Source organism: Magnolia sinica, chromosome 13 (assembly GCF_029962835.1).
Source record: "Magnolia sinica isolate HGM2019 chromosome 13, MsV1, whole genome shotgun sequence".
Taxonomy (NCBI): Eukaryota; Viridiplantae; Streptophyta; class Magnoliopsida; order Magnoliales; family Magnoliaceae; genus Magnolia; species Magnolia sinica.
Window position 1 is genome coordinate 16,296,356 of NC_080585.1, and position 19,709 is coordinate 16,316,064.

General features: G+C 40.3%; 1 protein-coding gene across 1 annotated transcript; it reads right to left on the reverse strand.

The window, feature by feature from the left end:
- Nucleotides 1–1,043: 1,043 nt before the first annotated feature.
- Nucleotides 1,044–6,829, reverse strand: LOC131222979 (carotenoid cleavage dioxygenase 8 homolog B, chloroplastic). Its single transcript, XM_058218247.1, has 6 exons — nt 6,504–6,829; nt 4,878–5,621; nt 4,360–4,553; nt 3,353–3,542; nt 3,139–3,241; nt 1,044–2,679 (listed from the first exon to the last, which is right to left on the reverse strand). The coding sequence occupies exons 1-6, from the start codon at nt 6,804–6,806 to the stop codon at nt 2,534–2,536; spliced, it is 1,680 nt and encodes a 559-aa protein (XP_058074230.1). The 5' UTR covers nt 6,807–6,829; the 3' UTR covers nt 1,044–2,533.
- Nucleotides 6,830–19,709: the final 12,880 nt, after the last annotated feature.

Genomic DNA, 19,709 nt, shown 5'->3' on the forward strand with positions numbered 1-19,709 from the left:
TCATTTCCACATGCTCTTTTTTCCTTTGAAACAATGTTGCGATTCTCTTTTCTACTCGATATACTAACCATTTCTTTCACCAAGAAATTCGATTTCTTTTAGCAAAAACCTGGGCACTCATTAAACCGTATTTGCTACTTAAAAATGGAGTTGTGGGAGCTTGCTAGTGCTGGTGCATGTTTTGGACATGCATTTTATGCACAGCGGTCACACTCTGGCAGTGAAGTACAGGAATATCAACTTAAGTGCATGCTAGGGTTATCTCTTCATTTATATCAGGGTCACCACATATCAACTGTTCTAAAGGCGGCTGTGTCGCATGGTGTTGATGGTGCACCACTAGTTACCTTGTTTTTTTTTTTTTTTTTTGGCCCGTTTTTTTGGACCTCTTTCTGGGACCCTCGTCCTTGGTTAATTAAAGAATTGCTGACAGAGAAATCACTGATGGATTCCTATCATTCACCGTTCTTGTCGTAGGAAAAGCTTACTTTCCATTTGTTATTATGTGAAAGGAGTGCTCAGTGTGCATGGAATGTCGGTGCACCTATCTCCTACCATCTAACGACAACACCTGGTATTCTTAGCTTGCATTTCAAAATGGACTTCCAAAACTTCCAGTCTTGAAATACTTAACAGATTTCCACCACTTAAAATGCTTAGGGCCTGTTTAGTTGCCACTTAAAAATGAGTTCATCCCATTTTAGTTATCAGTAATTATGTATTAGAGACAAGGTTTATAAAAATTGTTATTACTAGTATAATCTCTACTACACAATGACCATTAACTAAAATGAAATAAACTTATTTTTAAGTGGCAACCAAACATGCCCTCGATAGATTTCAAAAATCTTTCAATGGTAGGAGATTATGTGCACAACAACTCTCTGGCCTCTTGGCTCCCTACTCATGACTCAGTTGTAGACTAACAAGAGTTTCAACACGGAGGTCATGGGTTCAAGTACCCATTGTGGTGTGTTGGTGTGAGTGAGTGTGGGTGTGGGTGTTGGTGTGAGTGTGTGTGTAAAAACACTCTCTATCCTTGGCGCATTGAACTTGTTTTTGGGATCCATTTGCACCCTCCCCTGTTGATCTATCAACATGCTGGCTGTGTAGATGTCAGTGCCTTTTTACACAATATGGCCATAATCATCACCATCATGTCGGCCATTCTAAATTCAAATGGCTTCATGTCCCCTCATTTTTTGTATTCTCAAGAATAACTTTAGCAGGGTGTGATGGATGATATGCCGACTTGAGAGATGACTTAGAAATTGGATTAGTTGGCATCCTAGTAATTTAAACTGAACTTTCCAAGGTATGGGTCCCAGTTTAGATGTATCATCAACCAATAGTTAGATTATTGGATCACCTGGCTGTCAGATAGGCCGACATTTAAACTATGGTTAAAATTGAAAAATATCCAATGGTTCTGTTTCAACATTCAAGCGTCCGCAAACCAGAGTTTGGGATTGTTCAATCAATGTGATTTTGGCGCTGTGACTTAGTGACTGGGTTGAGTTGATATACACCTTATGTACAACATGTGATGCCTGCATATCAAGTGTACTAGAGCTGGAGTATCAAATAACTCGCTTGTGTGTTTATTTTTTATTTTTTAAACACACACCCCACACCACATGGACATTCGAACCCATGACCTCAGCGTTGAAACGTATCTACTTACATGGGCATTCGAACCCATGACCTCAGTATTGAAATGCACCACTGAGCCATTTTTTATTTTATTTTTGGGCTGATACAGCCGTATTGTTCATGGACGATGCTGTTATGTACTGATTTGTCACAATACTTCAAACCTTAGTTCATTCCAACAAATGTAACAATGGATGCATTGATTTGCACAATCACGTATACATGGCCATCTACATACATGACTAACTTTGATTATTACACAAATGAGGGTGGCCAAGTCCACACACGTGTGGACCTTGCACCCACATGCAAGCACACGTGCCAATATGGCACTTACGTGCAGTGTCCGATCCATCATGTGGGGCAGTTTAGATCTTGCCTGTAAAACAGGCCAGTCTCACTCACTGGGTCACACTGTACAAAACAAAGAGACTGTCCATTTGTCTTACACACTGGCCCACCTGAGGAGGGGAACAACCTGTTGTAGGCCACTAGATCTAAACAGTGTCTCACCTGATGGAAATCTTGAACCCCATACACGCGTGCCATATTGGCATAAGCTGTGCCTGCGTGTGGATGAACGGCTCCACACGTGCGGGCTCATGTAACTTCTACACACATACACCACGTAACACCTGAAAGCTACTTAAAAGTAGCTACATCAAAACTACAGATGCCCTGGTCCGAGCGAACCTGAAAGCTACTACGAAGTAGCTAACATCCAAACCTACAGATGCTCTGGGTCGAGCCAACGGGACCCAACACCGTGTTGCATCAGAGCTATTCTCTTGCTGCTTATACACATTGAAGACCATGAACCAATGCACTGTCATTTTATACAATGATTTTTTTTTATTTTTTGCTTGATAATTGGATCTTCTTAATTCTTCGGAACCCAGCATCCATGGAGGCCATACGGAAGGCCATACGGGAACTTGGCTCTGGCGATCTCTTCAAAGGTGGATCCATCAAGCAACAATGCATATCCTTCGCCATTTTTATCGCTAATCATGGAGATTGCCACACCTGGAATCATATAATCATAGTTTAAACAGTGATACTTCTATCATAATATCATTTTTTGCTACTAAATTATGATATATGATATATGGGCCGCAGTTAGGTGCACACATCAAGGGTCAAATAATGCATTTTTCTCACCATACAAAGATGGTGGAAAGAATCGAACACTCATTTCAAAAGAAAAATTGGAGGAATGCATTTGTTTGAATTTTCATGCATCATCATCATTTCGTGTAGGAGGTATATGTAAACGAACTCACCCCAGGTTGTGCACACACTAACATTTCCCTGTGCATGTTCGAAAAACTCATTTTATCATTTTTTGTGATTTCTACTTGTATAAATATATAAATATTACACATTTGAAACTCTTTTTTAATTTTTATGTTTAACTAATGAATATTAGGGGCCATTATAATGGTAATAATTTTGAAAAATTAGCAGTCCATCGTGAAAACTCACCGTCATCCTCCTCGGTAGCACCCGGCCTAGCTACAAAGAAGGGTTCGGAGGGAACAGCACCTTCATCGTACCAGTTCTTGGCTTTCTTCTCCACCAAATCAATCTACATTAGGACCGCCACAGTTAACCCGTATTAGTCATTGGATTAAGCAAGGATTATCTGAACATGAAAAAAAAAACCAAACATGGATATAGGGTGTCTGATGTTTGTTACCTTTGTGAGGGTGTTGGGGAAATTGCAAGGGCGCTGGGCCCCACAAGCATAAGCATATCTGTACTTCTTCCCCAAGTAGGCAGGGTTGATGCTGCACATGTCCATGCCCTTGCCATGTTCATTTGGGTCTAATGCTGCCATTAATTCTCCCTTTGGGCTCCCATCTAAGGGTATGATAAAACGTCCAACCCTGAAATTTTTATTATCATATACCTAATTATTAGAGAGTTAATTATACTTGAAGTAGCATTTGTGTAGCATAATTCTAGAATAGTGTAACCAACATGCTGTGCTGTACGTTCAAATTATGGAGGACATGATCTGTACCATTAAAATGGTAGACCGCATCATGAAGATCACCTGGAAAAAAAAACCAGGCCTCTTTGTTCATCATATGGGCCATGCCATTAAATCAATGGATAACCGATGGTTTGCATTGACATGAGCCGATCAACCTTATTTTTGAGAGGGTTGATCTTCATGGTGAGGTCCACCATTTTAATGGTAGGGATGTTTTACACATGAGGCATGCTAGTTCGTAAGATGGTACGATAGCATAACTCAGATGGCTGTACTTGATCAGTTTTCAATCTCTTACAGTACCATGCACATTCTTCTTCCAGTAAAATACGTCAAGAATTAATGGGCCCACCTATGCCAGATCCAAGCCTTTTATCAGGTGGGACCCACTGTGTCAATGCATTTGCCCAAAAAGTCAGGATGATCTGATCATCAATCGGACAAAACGTGTGGAAAGAAATGACGGTTTAAGATAAACAGTCAGATATCCTTCATCATGCAAGAGTGCGTGGTGTTGGAGTACACAAGATACAACACCAGTATGAAATTTGAAAGGGTTGGTTTAAATCGACTCATTTGGGGTCATGAGGAGAGAAGTACGTGAACCAGCTCTCATGATTTGGGAACATACACCATATCTTGATATATAACCCCTTGTAAATTTAAAAAAAAAAAAAAGAACAGAAAAAAGGAAAAGATGAAAATACCTGGCATCAGGCAATACGTCTTCGCCGGAATATGATCGGAGATTCTGTAGCCTAAGCTTATCGAGTATGGTCGTGTCTGCGTTGTGCTCACAGCAGTCAGCGACAATCGCAGTCACCCTCCCATCCTCATCTTCTTCTTCGTAGGCGTTGATGAAATGAAACGTCACATACAGCGGAACCTCCACGCTCGCTACCTTTGATGGGCCAAACGATGAAACAGACAGTGATAAGTGCATCGAATTATGCAAAGAAGATTTACACAGTTATATAGTGTAGATACCCTAGACTACATTCATGCACTACCATGCAAACATCAACCCGAGCTAACCATTCTAACCATGTCTAGATCATTTATATAAAAGGTCCAATCATCAATTTCAGCCATCCATTTCATGGGCCTGACACATGATCGAGTTGAGTCGGGTCGAGTCTTCGGGTCAACCCGGCCTGGCTGAAGAATGAGTCAGTCGACTATTAGAGTTTTATAACTATTAATGGTAGGTGCAAAAGAGACTTACGATCTTGCCGCTGGCTTTACACATGACATGCATGAATCCTTTGGAGTCTGGGTGCCACTCGAACTTGTATAATGGTGTGGGCTCCGCTCTTAGTAGATTCTGGGCGCAATATCTCAATGGCATCTCTGGCACAATGATATAGTGCTCGGTCACAGGGAACGAGTGGACCCACCCCGGAGATGGCCCACCCCGACAATCCACCCTTCCTATCACTTTCCTCTCATTACTTCCTGGCTCCATCCTGACCGCTGTGTAGCCCGGCCGCACCAGGTCCGGCAAAAGTGTCAGGAACTCTGACTCCGTCACGATCGGGTGGGCTGAGTGGATCAGTCCCCCTAAATTGTCATCATACTCAAACTTCCCAATTGTATCTAATGTGGCTGGGTCCACCTCGATCGATCCCTTGATCGTCTCCGTCAAGCATACAACGCGGCCATCTCCTAGCCTAACGACGCCGGTGTTTGCGTTATCGGTTAGAGATGCACCGGAGAAGAGGCTGGCTAGGTCACCCATGTAAGCTAGGAAGTTGTCGGTCTTCGGTGCCTCGGAGAATTCTCTGTAACATAGCTTGTTGTTCTTCATGGCTGCCTTGTATGCCTCCGATTCAATCTGTCGGTGGCCCGCGATTAGGCGGCCGTTCTCGAAGTGGAGGCGGACGAGGGTGGCATAGCCGTCGAAGAGATGCCGGAAATTGTAGTCTCCTATATGCCACATCCCTGGGCCGTTCCTTAAGTAGGTCCCACTCTGCAAACATGATATTAAAAATAACACTAGTCAAATGATCCTAACCACCCATACGAGGACTTGTGATGATTGCAAATGAATTGGTTAACGGTTCATATGCAATGATAAAAGTCCTCTCATCAGGGAATAAATTCATCTGGCTACTGTGGTTTTAGAATCTGGCCCACTAGCAATGGGGCCCAACAGATGAACTCAGACAAAGGACTGCACTTTGCCCAAAACGTAAAAACATGCATTTGTTTGGGTCCAAACAATACCCTTGAGAGTAGTGTCTGACGCGGCCGAATCGAAGGAGGAAGATCCAAAGAAATATTTTTTTATTTTTTATTTTTTGATCTTTTCCTCTAGTGTTTGAACAATTGCAATTTATTCATTCGAGGAATGAGTGGGGTGCACAGCAGATATTCCATTATAATTTAGAATGCAGTCTATCATCCACCGTCCATTCTGCCTCGAAAAACCAGACAGATCACTTCCTTTATATTATAATACTCGGTTCTCGGTCGTGTATGATGGACGCTGGCATATGGAATATACATCCAGTAATGATGTATGGTCTATCTACCCTAATCAGTCCTTGGGTCCTATGATGCTACAACCTAACACTATCTACTCTCTCTCTCTCTCTCTCTCTCTCTCTCTCTCTCTCTCTCTCTAAAGCTTAGTTTAAAAAAGAATGAAATCTTAAAAAAGCAGAAGAAGAACCAAATTCAGACCCATGATCCAGGCCATTCAACGGGTAGAATCATACAACCATCTTGTTTCTGAGGTGTGGCCCATCCATGATGGTGTCCCACCAGAAGAACAGTCTGGATTTTGTGTCCTGCTGGAAGTGAATGAGACAATTGTGGGACCATTAGAAAATTTTAAGTTAATCCATACCAGCCATGACGGAATTTCGCCGTCCACTTCCAGCTCTCCTTCCCAACGCTCTTGCCGGACGCTCTTCCATGCTGCCAGCTTCTTCTCAAAGTCAGTTTCCGTTGGTGGCAGCGGTGGCGTTGGTGGAACAAAAACAGAAGGTTTGGTGGCGACGCGGGCCACATGTGTGTCCAACGGGCCGCGTTTTATCGGTAGAATACACTTGGAGAGAAACCCATGTGGCAGACGGCCGGGTTGAACGGAATCTGACGGCGTGGACGGGAAAATGGATTTTCCGGCAACTGAAAACGTTGTAGAGGCCATGGAAGCTTAAGGTGGTAAGAGATGTGGATTGAAGGTGTATTAGTAGAGTAGGGTGCAGACAGATATGCATATATATAGACAACGTTTTCTCATGGCGAATCTTGATTGCTGGAATTCCCCACGCTAGAGGACGAGCGTCCATTGGCCTCGTGGAGGGAGTGAGCGAAGTTACCAAAACGCCCTCATGGTCTTCTGCTATGACTTATTATTTGTAGAACCACGTGATCATAGCACGATGCCCTTTCGTGTAAAAAACATTAAAAAAAAGTAAAAACTTCGATACTCTGCCGAGCGTGATGGATCATAAGCAGGCAGTTAGAAATTACGGGAAAATTGCCCACGCCACCGCTGGGGATGGTGTGGTGATGTGTTGGGCGCTGCGGGGCGCACTTTGATGTGCGTGATTTATATCCACGCTGTCCATCCGGTTTGCCAGCTCATTTAAGGGCATGAACCCCAAAATAAAGCAGAACCAAAGCTCAGACACACACCATTGAAACCGTCCAAGGGCCCACCGTAATGTTTATTTTCCATCCAACCCGTTGATAAGGTCACACCTACCTTGATGAAGGGCAACTACAAATATCATATTGGTACAAAACCTTTTTGGGCCCTGAGAAGTTCTTAACAGTGGTCGTTCAATCACCACATTTTCCTGTGTTGTGGTCCACTTGAACTTCATATCTTTTTCATTTTTGGATTTGTTTACTGAAATGAGCTGGAAAAACGGATGGACGGCATGGATATAAAACATATAGATCCTAGTGGGCCCTGCAGCGTCCAACACATCACCACACAACCAATAAGCCAGCACCACCTGATTCGCGTCCACAAACAATGGGCACTGATCCGCGTGCACTAAAATGAGCTTTCAAAATTGTTGGACGGTGTGGATTTAAGGAACATAAATGACTGTGAGCCCCACAGTCGGAGTTCACACCCACATCGGTGGATCCCAGGTCTCACCTTGTAATGATCCGGAAAATTTCGTGCAAAGACCCGAGAGCTACCTCAAATTCCTTAGAAGTTAAATGTGGGTTAATTTAGCCTAAACTCAATTACTTATGAAATTAGCACCAATCACTTTAAATTTGATCTACAAGACCCAAAACCTGTAGAATCGTTAGCGCTATGTTACCCTGAAATCTTGGATTCAATACTAAATCCAGTTGTTCTTGGAAGTACTTGGAAACTTTGTATCGGACCTGAACCGTGCGTCGAAAATTCGATAGCGACGATCTTAGACAATTATAATCTCTTTGTTGGGCTTGACCATCACCTCAAAAATTAAGTCCAGATGATGTCCTGAGTCGATTTCCTTGAGTTCGAAATAAAGAGTGTGAGAAAGCTGATAAATTAAATATATATTTATGAAATCTGAGTCGTGTCGCTTGTGCGCCGATTCTAAGCTTTCTGACCGTTGGATTCTGATCCAAATTTACCTTCGGATCAGGGAAGATGGCCCTGGCATATCATAGTGCCGGTGGACCTGATCAAGTTTCGGTGACCGTTGAATTGAGATAAGTCCGCCACGGCTGATCTGTAAATCCGATCGGTACGAAAACTCAGCTTGACCTAGATCCATGATCAATGAACTTAAGTCCGACCGCACGTGGAAAAAGGACCACTAGAAATGCTCCGTTGGATCGAAATAGACTCGATTTGGTTCTAACCTTAGTATACCTTGACCCTGGGCCTATTTTCATCAATGTTAGGCCTATATAAAGACCTTAAAACCCTCACTCTCAATTTCATACGAATTTCCTAACCCTAGCTAAGAAAGAGAGAAAAAGAGAGAAAAAGTGAGAGAGAAGTCGGTGAATCATCTTGAGATTCTTCCTTGTTACTCTGCATCCCTAAACCATCACTTCTGAATCGTTATTCCGGCGATTCTAAATTCCTTCTTGGGTAAGTTAATCAAACCCTAGTCTGTTTTAGAGCTTAGAATAGTCTAAGTGTTGATGTAGCTCATTCTTATTCATGCCTTAGGTTATCTAGTCGCCGTTAACGAAGACTTATCGTCTGAATAAAATCTGTGCGCTTTTTCTGGTTTAGGGTGCGGACTATATTCGTATAGGTTATGGTTTTCAAGGCTTTCAATGTTGGGTAATGGTTTATTATTGTTGTGGATGAAATTTCACATGCCAACTGCGATGTTTATATTGCGTTTCTGATATATATGAGATATATTGAGATTTGTGTATTCAATGTATATGTAGAAAGTATCGTATACATATGCAATACGAACATGTGTTTGCCATGATTAATAGTCGTGTACTTGTGCTAGTTGTATGTGTATCAACTCCTTGGCGAAAGGAATTGTTCAAATGTGTGTTATCACTAACATACGTCATGTATGTAGGACTATGTACTCTAAGTGTTTGTAGAAATGTCTGAATGATCAAGAGTGTAATATATTAACCTATTATGAGCGTTGAGAAGAGATTCTCAACTATCCTATTGGTGTGTATGATTTCCTACATGCAATTTACATTCTTTGTTGTTTAACTTCTAACACTACTTATGTGTAATTCATGTTAAGTTGATATTCATCAAATGCTTCCATATTGTATGATTAGAATTGTTGTTCCGTTACTGATTAAATTGTTAGTATGAATATTTGTTATAATAGAAGATGTTTGGGACTATGAATAGCCTAGGGAATTGGTAACAAACCTTGAGTTCGTGGCCGAGGTTGTTTTCGCCACGTAGGACGTGTTTGACGAAACCGAGTCATATTAGGGTTGTCGGCAGTGGTTTGACCACACGGAGTGTTTGCGCACTCTATGTCGTTCAACTCAACGTACGCTCGTGCTAGTCAAGTTCGTCAAGTAACCCGATTGTCCCGATGGATGTATACCATGTATGGACGCTACTGCTTGAATCTAGGGTACCAAACTTACCAATGTAATCCCGTTAACCATTGTATTTTGATCCCCTAAGACTCATGAGCCGGGCATGGTGGTATGGGACACCGTGGTCGAGCTGTCGGCCTACGCTGGGGTGACGAGCCTCCCCGTAGTGACCAGTGAGCACACCAAACTCATGAGCCGATTATGGTGGTATGGGACACTATATTCGTGCTGTCGGCCTATATTGATTGGTGACGAGCTCTCTGTAGTGATCTCGAGCATACCTCGATACTGCATTGAGGTGACAAGCCTTAGGGTAGTAACTAAGGTATGATAGGCATGCATTGATTGGTGACGAGCCCTTTGCAGCGACCTAAAACCATATGATCGTATGAGATTGTCTAAGACTGATGACCTTAGAATGGATCACTGTTTGAGAATTGATATGAGGAAGGTACTTTAACTTCTCAATCCTGCTGTATGAAAAGAACTAATAACAACTTGGTAATCATATTCATGCACGGCATTGCATGTGCATTGGAGTCGTTGGCATTGCGGGAAATTATCATGCGTACCGTAAGATGAAGACGCTGAGGGAATGCAGGCGAGGGCATGCATCATTTCTACATACATCCTTGCATTAACAAGAGTAATTAGGACGTGTTTGATTGTATTGCCTTATCATTACTGCTTGATTGAATTGATCATATGCTAACTTTTACTGTATAGTTCTACTGAGTTGATCACTCACTCCCACATTTTGGGACGGTGTTTCAACACCAACCAGACTCTATCTTAAATGCAGATGATGACGCGACCCCTGAGGCAGAGCAGGAATATGAGGATGACGAGGACGCGTTTTCTTTTATGCAGTTCTCAGGCGGGTTCATGTGAGCCGTGTCCTGATCTATGGGGATTCTGGGTTTTCTCTGTAATAAATGATTTCATTTTGATACTTGTATTTTGAAAACAGCACTTGTAACTAAGACTTGGCAGAGAACACATATTACAGGGACTTGCACATGTACACATATGTTTCTTTCAGTCTTCTGCTTGCGACTTTCACTTATTCCTGAATTATGTTTGCAGTTTGGCTTAATCTACTCCATGTTTTATGCACTCATACAGACAACATACATCCATCATTAAATATGTTGCAAAAGTGATGTTTTGAAACTCGGGAGCTGAGTTATGCTCGACCCCCGAATTTCAGTGCGTTACACACCTAATCCGCTCCCAAGAATTACTTTCATGTGATAATCCGACTATCGGGGCATTTATTGGACGGTTGGATGTGAAAATATTTTTGATTTCAACAAACCAGCGTCTAAGAATCTAGGGTTAAGATTTTTCAACCAATCTGACTTTTGGACGGTAGCTGATAGAGAATGGGTTATTACGTGTACCATTTCTGAGGGATTAGGATCCTCCCCAAATTAGGGCTAAAAATACCCAAGCTCTGTGGTAGCGCACCAGCTGTATATGAAAAATGCACTCCGTCCATCACGTTCTATCCTCAAAATCAGTCAGATTCACAGCACAGGTGGGCCACACGAAGGAGAACAATGGGGATAAGATGCCAACCCCAGGTTTGTGTCCGGTGTCACCATTCGGTTTATCTTTCATTAAACCGGTTAATCAGGTGTAAATCGGTGGGGGTGAATTGAATATTTGAAAGAAAAAAAAAAAAAAAAAAAAACTGTTTACACCTGCCTAATATAACTCAGACACCAACTATCGAGAAGTCACCGTATGTTGGCAGACTCGTACAAATACAACAGAGAAACATAGCTGCGGCATGGAATACTACGTATGTCTATCTACGGAGGACACTTATTCTGCTGTAGCCTGTAGGTTAGTGCTTAGAATCGTACACGTACATAGAAAGCAGTACTTTGGTATGACACATGGCCAACGGATGCAAGGCACGTGCGACCTTAATGTGTAGAGGAAGTTTCGTCAGAGGTTTGCCGTTGCCGGATTCTCAATAACCAATAGTTGCATAGCATGGCTGTTCTAGAATTTTAATTTAAAAAGAAATTCTTCTAAAAAATATCCAAAATCTTTCTATAAGTTGTGGGAGAGCTGGAACAAACAATGAAAAGCCATCTGGAGATGGAAATAAATTGATGGCATCATACCATGAGGACTTTATATTCAAGTGGGATACACTACTATATATTTCGAAAACTCTTGTATCAGTCTTCGAATTTTACACATGACCACTGTCTCTTGGAAAACTATAATAGTAACATTTGAAGATGAGTTCAGGGCTATATATAAATACAATCACATACAAACTTTCAACTCTAAGATGTTTATTTCTTTCGTCTTATATGTACATGTATTAGTTTCTTATATTAGTTTTCTCCACCTCTATCTAACAACATATTACAGCAGACTCAAAGCTCGTAGTTTAGCTTCTTAACTTAGTTTTGTTACTATCCAACACACCATTGTAATAGGCTAATGGTATATGATCCCTCATTAGATCCCCAAATTACATCCTATTGACCGTTTATCATGACCGTCTCATGATTGTTTAGGTCTAGAGCACTATCGAGACCATGAACATTTTCTTCAGCATGATCACAATAGGTAATTTTCTCAGCTTGGCCTTGTCAATAAGTTGGATGGCAAATAAACATTATGGTGGGCCCTAGAAAGTTTTTAATTGTAAGGGTTCAATTACCACTATTTCCCGTGGTTGTGGTCCACTTGAGATTTTGATCTACTTCAGTTTTGGGCCTACATCCTAAAAGGAGCTGGAAAAATGAATGAAGTACGGATACATAGCATGTACATGAAGGTGGTCCCATGATCTCGGCCTGACCAAACTCAGTCAAGCCCCAACCTTAATCTACGGTCAGCCAACCCACTTAATGGCGGGCCCCAGGCTCTCCAGGTAGGATTCATGACCACAAAAGTAGCAGATCTTTTCTCCTCAAAATGCATTTTTGATTTGTAATTTCTAAAACTTCTTCAGTGGTGTTTACAAGGAGAAAACTACAGCTTTAGTGCGGCAAATCCTACATGGATGTCATGTGGAGCCGAAAGTAGGATTAGATTTAATCCAGATTTTCCAGGATCTCCAACCCAAACAAACAAAGAGAATTTCACATGCAACATTGTATATGAAATATAGTATACCACATTTTATTTTCTGCTGATGTGTACCATGAAATCACCAAGAAAGAAAATTGAAAGAATCCACTCATCGGTGCGCCACACGCATACATTGAACCAGACCATCGATCGAGGTTTCCCGACCCAGGAACAAATGGTATGGTTACTACACCTAGGACTTTCCTTAATAAGGATGGAAGAAAAGATAGGAAGGAATCTGTGATTTGATCCCTACCGCCCATAGTGGGGTGGTGAAAACAAGCTGCTTTTGTTGGGCCTTTTTGATTCGAAGCAATTATTATGGTGGACCATTTAATCAATTTTTTTTAAAAAAATTATAAATTGCATTCATGCTGCCTCAAGAAAATAACCTTTTTGATAGTGGGTGTCCCAAACTTCCCACTTAATTAATAAATATTATGCAGTCAGCTGAATGAATGAATTGTGATGTTCCCCTCTTTGCAAAACTATAAAATGAATTTCCCTCATTACCCTTTTCTATCAAGATTTCCTCTTTGGATTTCTACGAGAACAAAATAAAATAAGGTTTCAGCATTCAATTTTAGTTAGTGCTTAAAACATATATAGCTAGCATACAAAACAAAATGGCCCTCTGCGATTAATAGGATTTTTTCTTATCTTTCAAAAAAAAAAAGGTTTTAACTAGTGTAATGAAACATGGCTGTATTAGAGGAAAATCCATTTCTTGCAAGTGTACAAGGCCAAGTGCAGGAGCGATAATTAATTAGTTGAAAGATACAAAGCAAGATTAGTTAGTTGTCTGTGAGTTTTATACACAATGCCAAATGAACTGTGATAAAAGGTTTTATCGGTCTGAGACTGCCTACCGCTCAAGTACTTCTATCTTTTGCATTAGCCAGTATTAGTATTTGTGGGAAATCGACAACAAAGATATATTTTTATGATTTGAGAGTGTTGGGCTGAATTTGTGAGCCAAGAAGACACAGTACGTGTTTATGTTGAAAATGTCCTTGTGGTGACTGAAAAGGCTCTAATAGCATGGTATAAGAGCTTATTTTGTTTTAGGATTACATCAATAAATGGCTGCAAATGGATAATGATTATTTTCTCTTGCAAATGTGTCATGACATCATTTACATTGCTATTTGACTACAATGATGATTTTATTACAATTTTATTTTCACCAAGAATCCCAGTAAAACTAATAACTTCACAATGTGAAAATATAATGATTACAATTCACTTATTATTATTATTTTTTTACAAGTGTATTTGAATCTTAATTTACAAGCCAGAATTTCTATTTTAAAAAAATACTTGGAAATGATAATGATAGATGGCCTATTTACTTTGCATTTCATAGGAAATTGGAAAACCAAAACCCTAAGACACATCATAATTTCTGGCAGTCTTGCAACAACTGTATGTGCAATAAAATGGACACAGCTATGTCTATGGACGGCTCAAAATGATATTGAAGTAGCCATAATCAAAGTATTCCTATTGTAAGATGACTTCTACACACATTGATGTTTCAACGCATCTGAGACGTAGTTTTAAAACTTGATAACTCAACTTAAAAACTAAGCGAAGTTAACTAGTCATTAGGGAACTTTTAATTAAGTGCGATTCATTCTTGAAGCCCGGTAGCTTTTTTATTTGAAAAGAAAAATTCATCAATTCAAACTGGGAAATTTGAAGTAGCAAACAACACTATCCAATACAGCATGGGTTGAATATTTTTTTGTATTTTAGCTATTTTCTATATTTACCTAAAATGATAATTGTAAATATTTAACTTGAATTATCAGATGTTCAATTTTAAAAAATATATATAAAGATTCAATTTATTGCTATACTAAAATTTTTAAATTTAATTATTAAATATTGACTTGAGTCAAATAAACACTTGGTTGAGTATTTGAGTGGGCCCATATCAGTTGGACATCAAGTATTATGAAATTTTGGGATTTTTGAACTATGTTTTATGAAGATGCCAAAATGTATCTATCTGCATTTCTTCAGTGCATTCCATCATCACCTTAAGTAGCTTGGCACAGCTCGGCCAGTAGCCAACGCTAACTCGAACTTGGCTTGGCTCAGTCCTCAAGCGTGACTGTCCAACTAAGCTTGGTTTGGTCTGCAGCTCAAGGTGAGTTCAACCTCGAGATTTCGAGTTGAGTTTGAGTTTGTGCTTTCGATCTGAGTTCAAGAGAGGAGAGAGAGAGAGAGAGAGAGAGAGAGAGAGAGAGAGAGAGATGGCCCGAATGGGTGGGCTGGTCAGGTGGGTTAGGGTCTCTTATGGTTAGGGGTCCAGCTAGGCGTTGGTCACTACTTGCTGGACATAAGGGGAAGAGGGTGGCAGGTTTTTGGATGGGCGCTGGTCACTAGGCAAAGGGAAAGAGGGTTTTTGCATTGGCGCTGGTCATTGCTCGCTAGACATATACGGAAAATAGATTTTTTAAAATTAAATTAGAGTTCTGGACGACTGGATATTTATATCTGGTCAAACGAGTTGAGCTCAGTCTAAGTCGCGTTCAAGCTAAGGACTGAACCAAGTCAAATTAAGCTTGGTCCATCTGAGACTTTGGCTCACAATTTTTCGAGCTCCCAAAAGTTAGCTAGACTTAGCCTGAATATAATTTCAAGCCAAAGTCGAGTCGAGCTTTATTGAATCAAGTTGAGTAAGTTAATCAAGCTGAGTCGGCTCTGTACAGATATAGAGATCACGAAGACATGGATGAAGAGAAGAAACAAATATACAAAACTTTCTAGCCTCCAATGAGTTTTTAAAGGTCGATTACCACTGTTATTTCCATTATGATCCACCTGAGATTTGGATCTGCTTCACTCATGAGATCATAGTCGAAATTGAGTTTTAAAAACGGATGGACGGAGTGGATATAAGGCACATACATTAAGGTGGTCCCCACGGTGAGGGATAAGGGATCCACCGAAGCCGCGGCGCCCTATTTGAACGGCCAGAAAAGCTAGTACGGTACTCTGCTGGAGTGTAGAAAACCGTGCGCTTGAGATACACTCTTCGGAACGAGTGGCAAAGGGTATTTTGCTCACCTTCACAGTACATGGGTTATATCGAAGTTTACGGTGCTGAACACCAACGTCTAAGTTAGTGATCAAGCACTCAAACTCCTGCATGGATGCACGAGATCCAGACCGTCCATTTGTTGGGTCCTATCACGGATACCCCATTGAATTAAAATAAACCTTCTAGATGATCCTAACCGCCAACTCCACATCTTTTGTCCATCAAATCTCCAGGGTTTGACTTCTGTGTCCCACCCAGTTGTGATCCTCTAAAGTCCTCCAATTAGTGGCTACGATCACTCAAACAGTTTATTTCTTGTATTAATTTCCATCCACATCAGGACCTGATAGATGAACGGTCTGGATCTGATAACTAAGATATAACCGATTACCTTTGTATACTTAATAAAAATAATAATAACCCTGGATTTAATGGAAACCAAACATTTTCCAGAGCTTTGCAAGTTCCACACACGTGGGAGACGCACACCTCCACACGCGAGCACATCTTTCGTAATGTGACTCATGTGTGAGATCTGGACTTTCCATAAGGTGTAATACATGTTTAGTTCTTCTGACTTAAAAAAATCAGGCCATCCTCACTTCAAGTGAGCTACACTGTTTATAAAAAAACAATGAATGGCTAAAAAAAAAGGTAAACCACTTCGTAATTTGTGGCCAACTCGAAAAGTAAAATTGTCTAATCTTTTAAGAAGAAGATCTAAGTATTATTTATAACCATATAGAAAGCTCAGATCTCACACAAGTTTTTCATAGATGAATGTGTGCCCGCTGGTGTATGTACACGTCTCTACACGCGCATGGAAATAAGGAACATCCCTTAATATGCCAATCCCATGATAATGGAACCACTTGCTGTAATGTGGCTTCATTAAAGAAGGCAGGCATATCAAGTCAAGAGAAAATTTCAGCACTTGATATTGCGTGGAGCCCACCATGCCTGGGTGACATTCAAGCATCATGTGTTGGTGAAGCTGTAGTAATGTGGCAGACAAAGCTGGGTACTCCCACAACCCAACATCCTCCTAAACTAATAAACTCCTTATGGGATGATTAGTGGAGGGTCCAATCTATGATTGGATTGTGGGCCCCTGCTGATTCACATTTACGTGTCATTTTGTGGTGAGAAACGTCTTGTGGGCCCCACCATTACGATCGATCTCATGTTGTCATTTTTCTAAATGCGGTCAGCAGTGGTTTTGGGTGTTTGATCGGATCCACTCTTTCATGATGGATTGAACTAGTGATTACGTCTTGCTTAAGGGTGTGATGTGTGGATCTGGTTGTGTGAGGGCCCACCGGTTTGAAGATAGTCAAGATACTGTCTGGAAAGATGCTCTACAGAAAAGAACATCCACGTGTACCTCCCTTATTTCTTTTTTCGCTTTTTTCTAATCTTTCATGGCCTTCTCATCATACCAACGATCGAGAAGGGTCGAAGCCAGCACTCGGTGTGGGCCATGTCTATATTATGTGGGAGGTTATGATATGCTTTTGTCATCATTTGGTACGGTGATAATTCATCCATCGCACGTTTGGCATACACTCGTCAATCCAGGCCGTTCAAACTTTTGGGCCTCGTTCGTGTTGAGCATGACCCGAAAATTGCAGTGATAAAAAAATCTGAACCGTTTGAGACTGTTGGTTCCGGACATTTGATTTTGATTGGTGCCCAGCAATTGAAAGGTTAGGATTCTCTGATAATCAGATCGGTTCTCTTATGAAAGGTTAGGATTCTCTGATAATCAGATCGGTTCTCTTATTGGATCCTTTGATGCCCTGGAGTGTACAGTAGGTAGGCATTTATAAATTATGTAGAAATTGCATACGTCATGTATAAATAATTCAAATTCAACTGTCCAAAATTAATTGTGTCTATCAGTTTAGGTGTACCATTAACCGAAGATTACACTTATTTGATAAGACTGGTGTGCATTGTTGGATGCTCAAATATGAAAATATAAAATGATCTTATTTCAATGGAAAAGTGTCCGCTAATCAAAGCATAGGATTGTTTTTAAAAAAAAAAAAATTAATTAATTTATTTATTTTAAGGTTAGATTGTTAGTACACCCCACTGCTGGTTCACACTTCACTGTTAGCCACCCCCACTAGGGAATCGATACCAAGACCACAGTGTTTAAGCAAGGCATATTTCACTCGGTCTACCACTCGAGCTATAGACCGGGGTGTAAAACTTAGGATTGTTTGACCAATCTTATTTTAGTAATAGCCTACAAACAATTACTCTCACAATTTAATCGTTTTATGTTAGTACATTGATTTGTATATTTTGTTTGTCAATCACATGAGTTATTATGTTACGGAGTTGATTGAGTCATTGAAATCTAAAGTCCGAAAATACAAGTGAACGTGAAGCATTAAGGAGCAAAGAATAGTTATATGAGGTGTCTTTGTGTTCCTAACCCTTGACCTAAAACAATCATTGATCCTCTACTTGATCAATTACTAATAGAAAAAATCTTGTTTGATTATTTAAAGCTTTAGGAGCCTTAATTGAATATATTTAGATTGCCTTTAGAGGTTTCAAGCTTCTGGAAAATAGACTGCATAATTTTAGTAAACTTCGGTCCCACCGAATCCACTTTAGTCCAATTGAAATCAGCTAAAACAAGATAGCGTGTTAAGACAACAAAAATGCTAATTCGGTTGCAACCGAATGCCATTTTGGTCTAATCGAAAACCATGTTTGATCCGACCGAAGACCATATTCGGTCTAAGTGAAAATAGCAAAATCTGTCTAGCGACTTTTCCTGTCTAATTTGGTGCGACCGAAGCTCAATTCAGTTCGACCGAAGACTACCCATTTCTGTCGATTTTATAACCATTTGAACTCAATTCTTTTATGTAGAGCATTCGATCTTTGAGCATTTTGAGGGGGTTTTAGTGGAATAGAAGGCTAAGTGATTTAATGATAATATCTCACATCCTAGATCTTTAATACCATGAATTTCAAGTCATTTTTTTTAAAGATTTTTAGTCTAATGAGGATTTTAATGTCCACTTTGAAGATGATCTTGAACTCTACTATTTGTTAGAGATTAGACATTAAGCCTATAGTCAAATTCATGTCTAAATACTCTAGAAAATCATTATAAGTGAATCCGTACTAGGAACTCAGTCCTATCATTAGTTGTATGAGATTCACCCAACTTCCATCACCCTGGTTACATCAAAGGAGCATTATATGCAATGTGTTTTAACCATGAGTTGAAGCATTAGCAACGCATCGACATCAATGATTGTGGGAGCAATTGATGAGTTCATTCAAGTACGGGAGACCTTTGAAGAAGCAACTCAAGTACAACGCGTTAAATGGGTTTAATTTGACAAGTATCAATAATTGAGTCCATACTCTCCTTCTTTGTGTAGGATTAAGGGTAAAAATTTGTGATCCAAACTTGATAGGTCATTGTGTAGGATCTAGGCTCTTGTATAGAACCCACTTCACCGGACATGTGTATATACGTGTTAGTCTCCGTGGGAACCATCGACGGGAGTAAATATAGGTCCTTAGACTAGGACTGTAGTTGTTGGTTAACTGATTAAAAACCAACTAAAGTCTCTTGTGGAAGCCTACGACAGGAGCGTATACTAGGTAGGTCATTGTGTAAGACCGCGATCCTTATGTAGGGTTGTAAATGTTAGAGTTAAATTTGATTTTAAACTTCCAATAGTAAAATTTGGTACATTCACGGGTTGAATGTGTTCATGAGGAGTGGAGTAGAGAAACCGAACCATTATACATGCTTGTGTTTAGGCTTGTCATTTGAGTACTTGTTTAATTATGCTTATGTGATCAATTGATGAATTATTTATATGCATACAAGCAAGAAGAAAGAGATGGGATTGC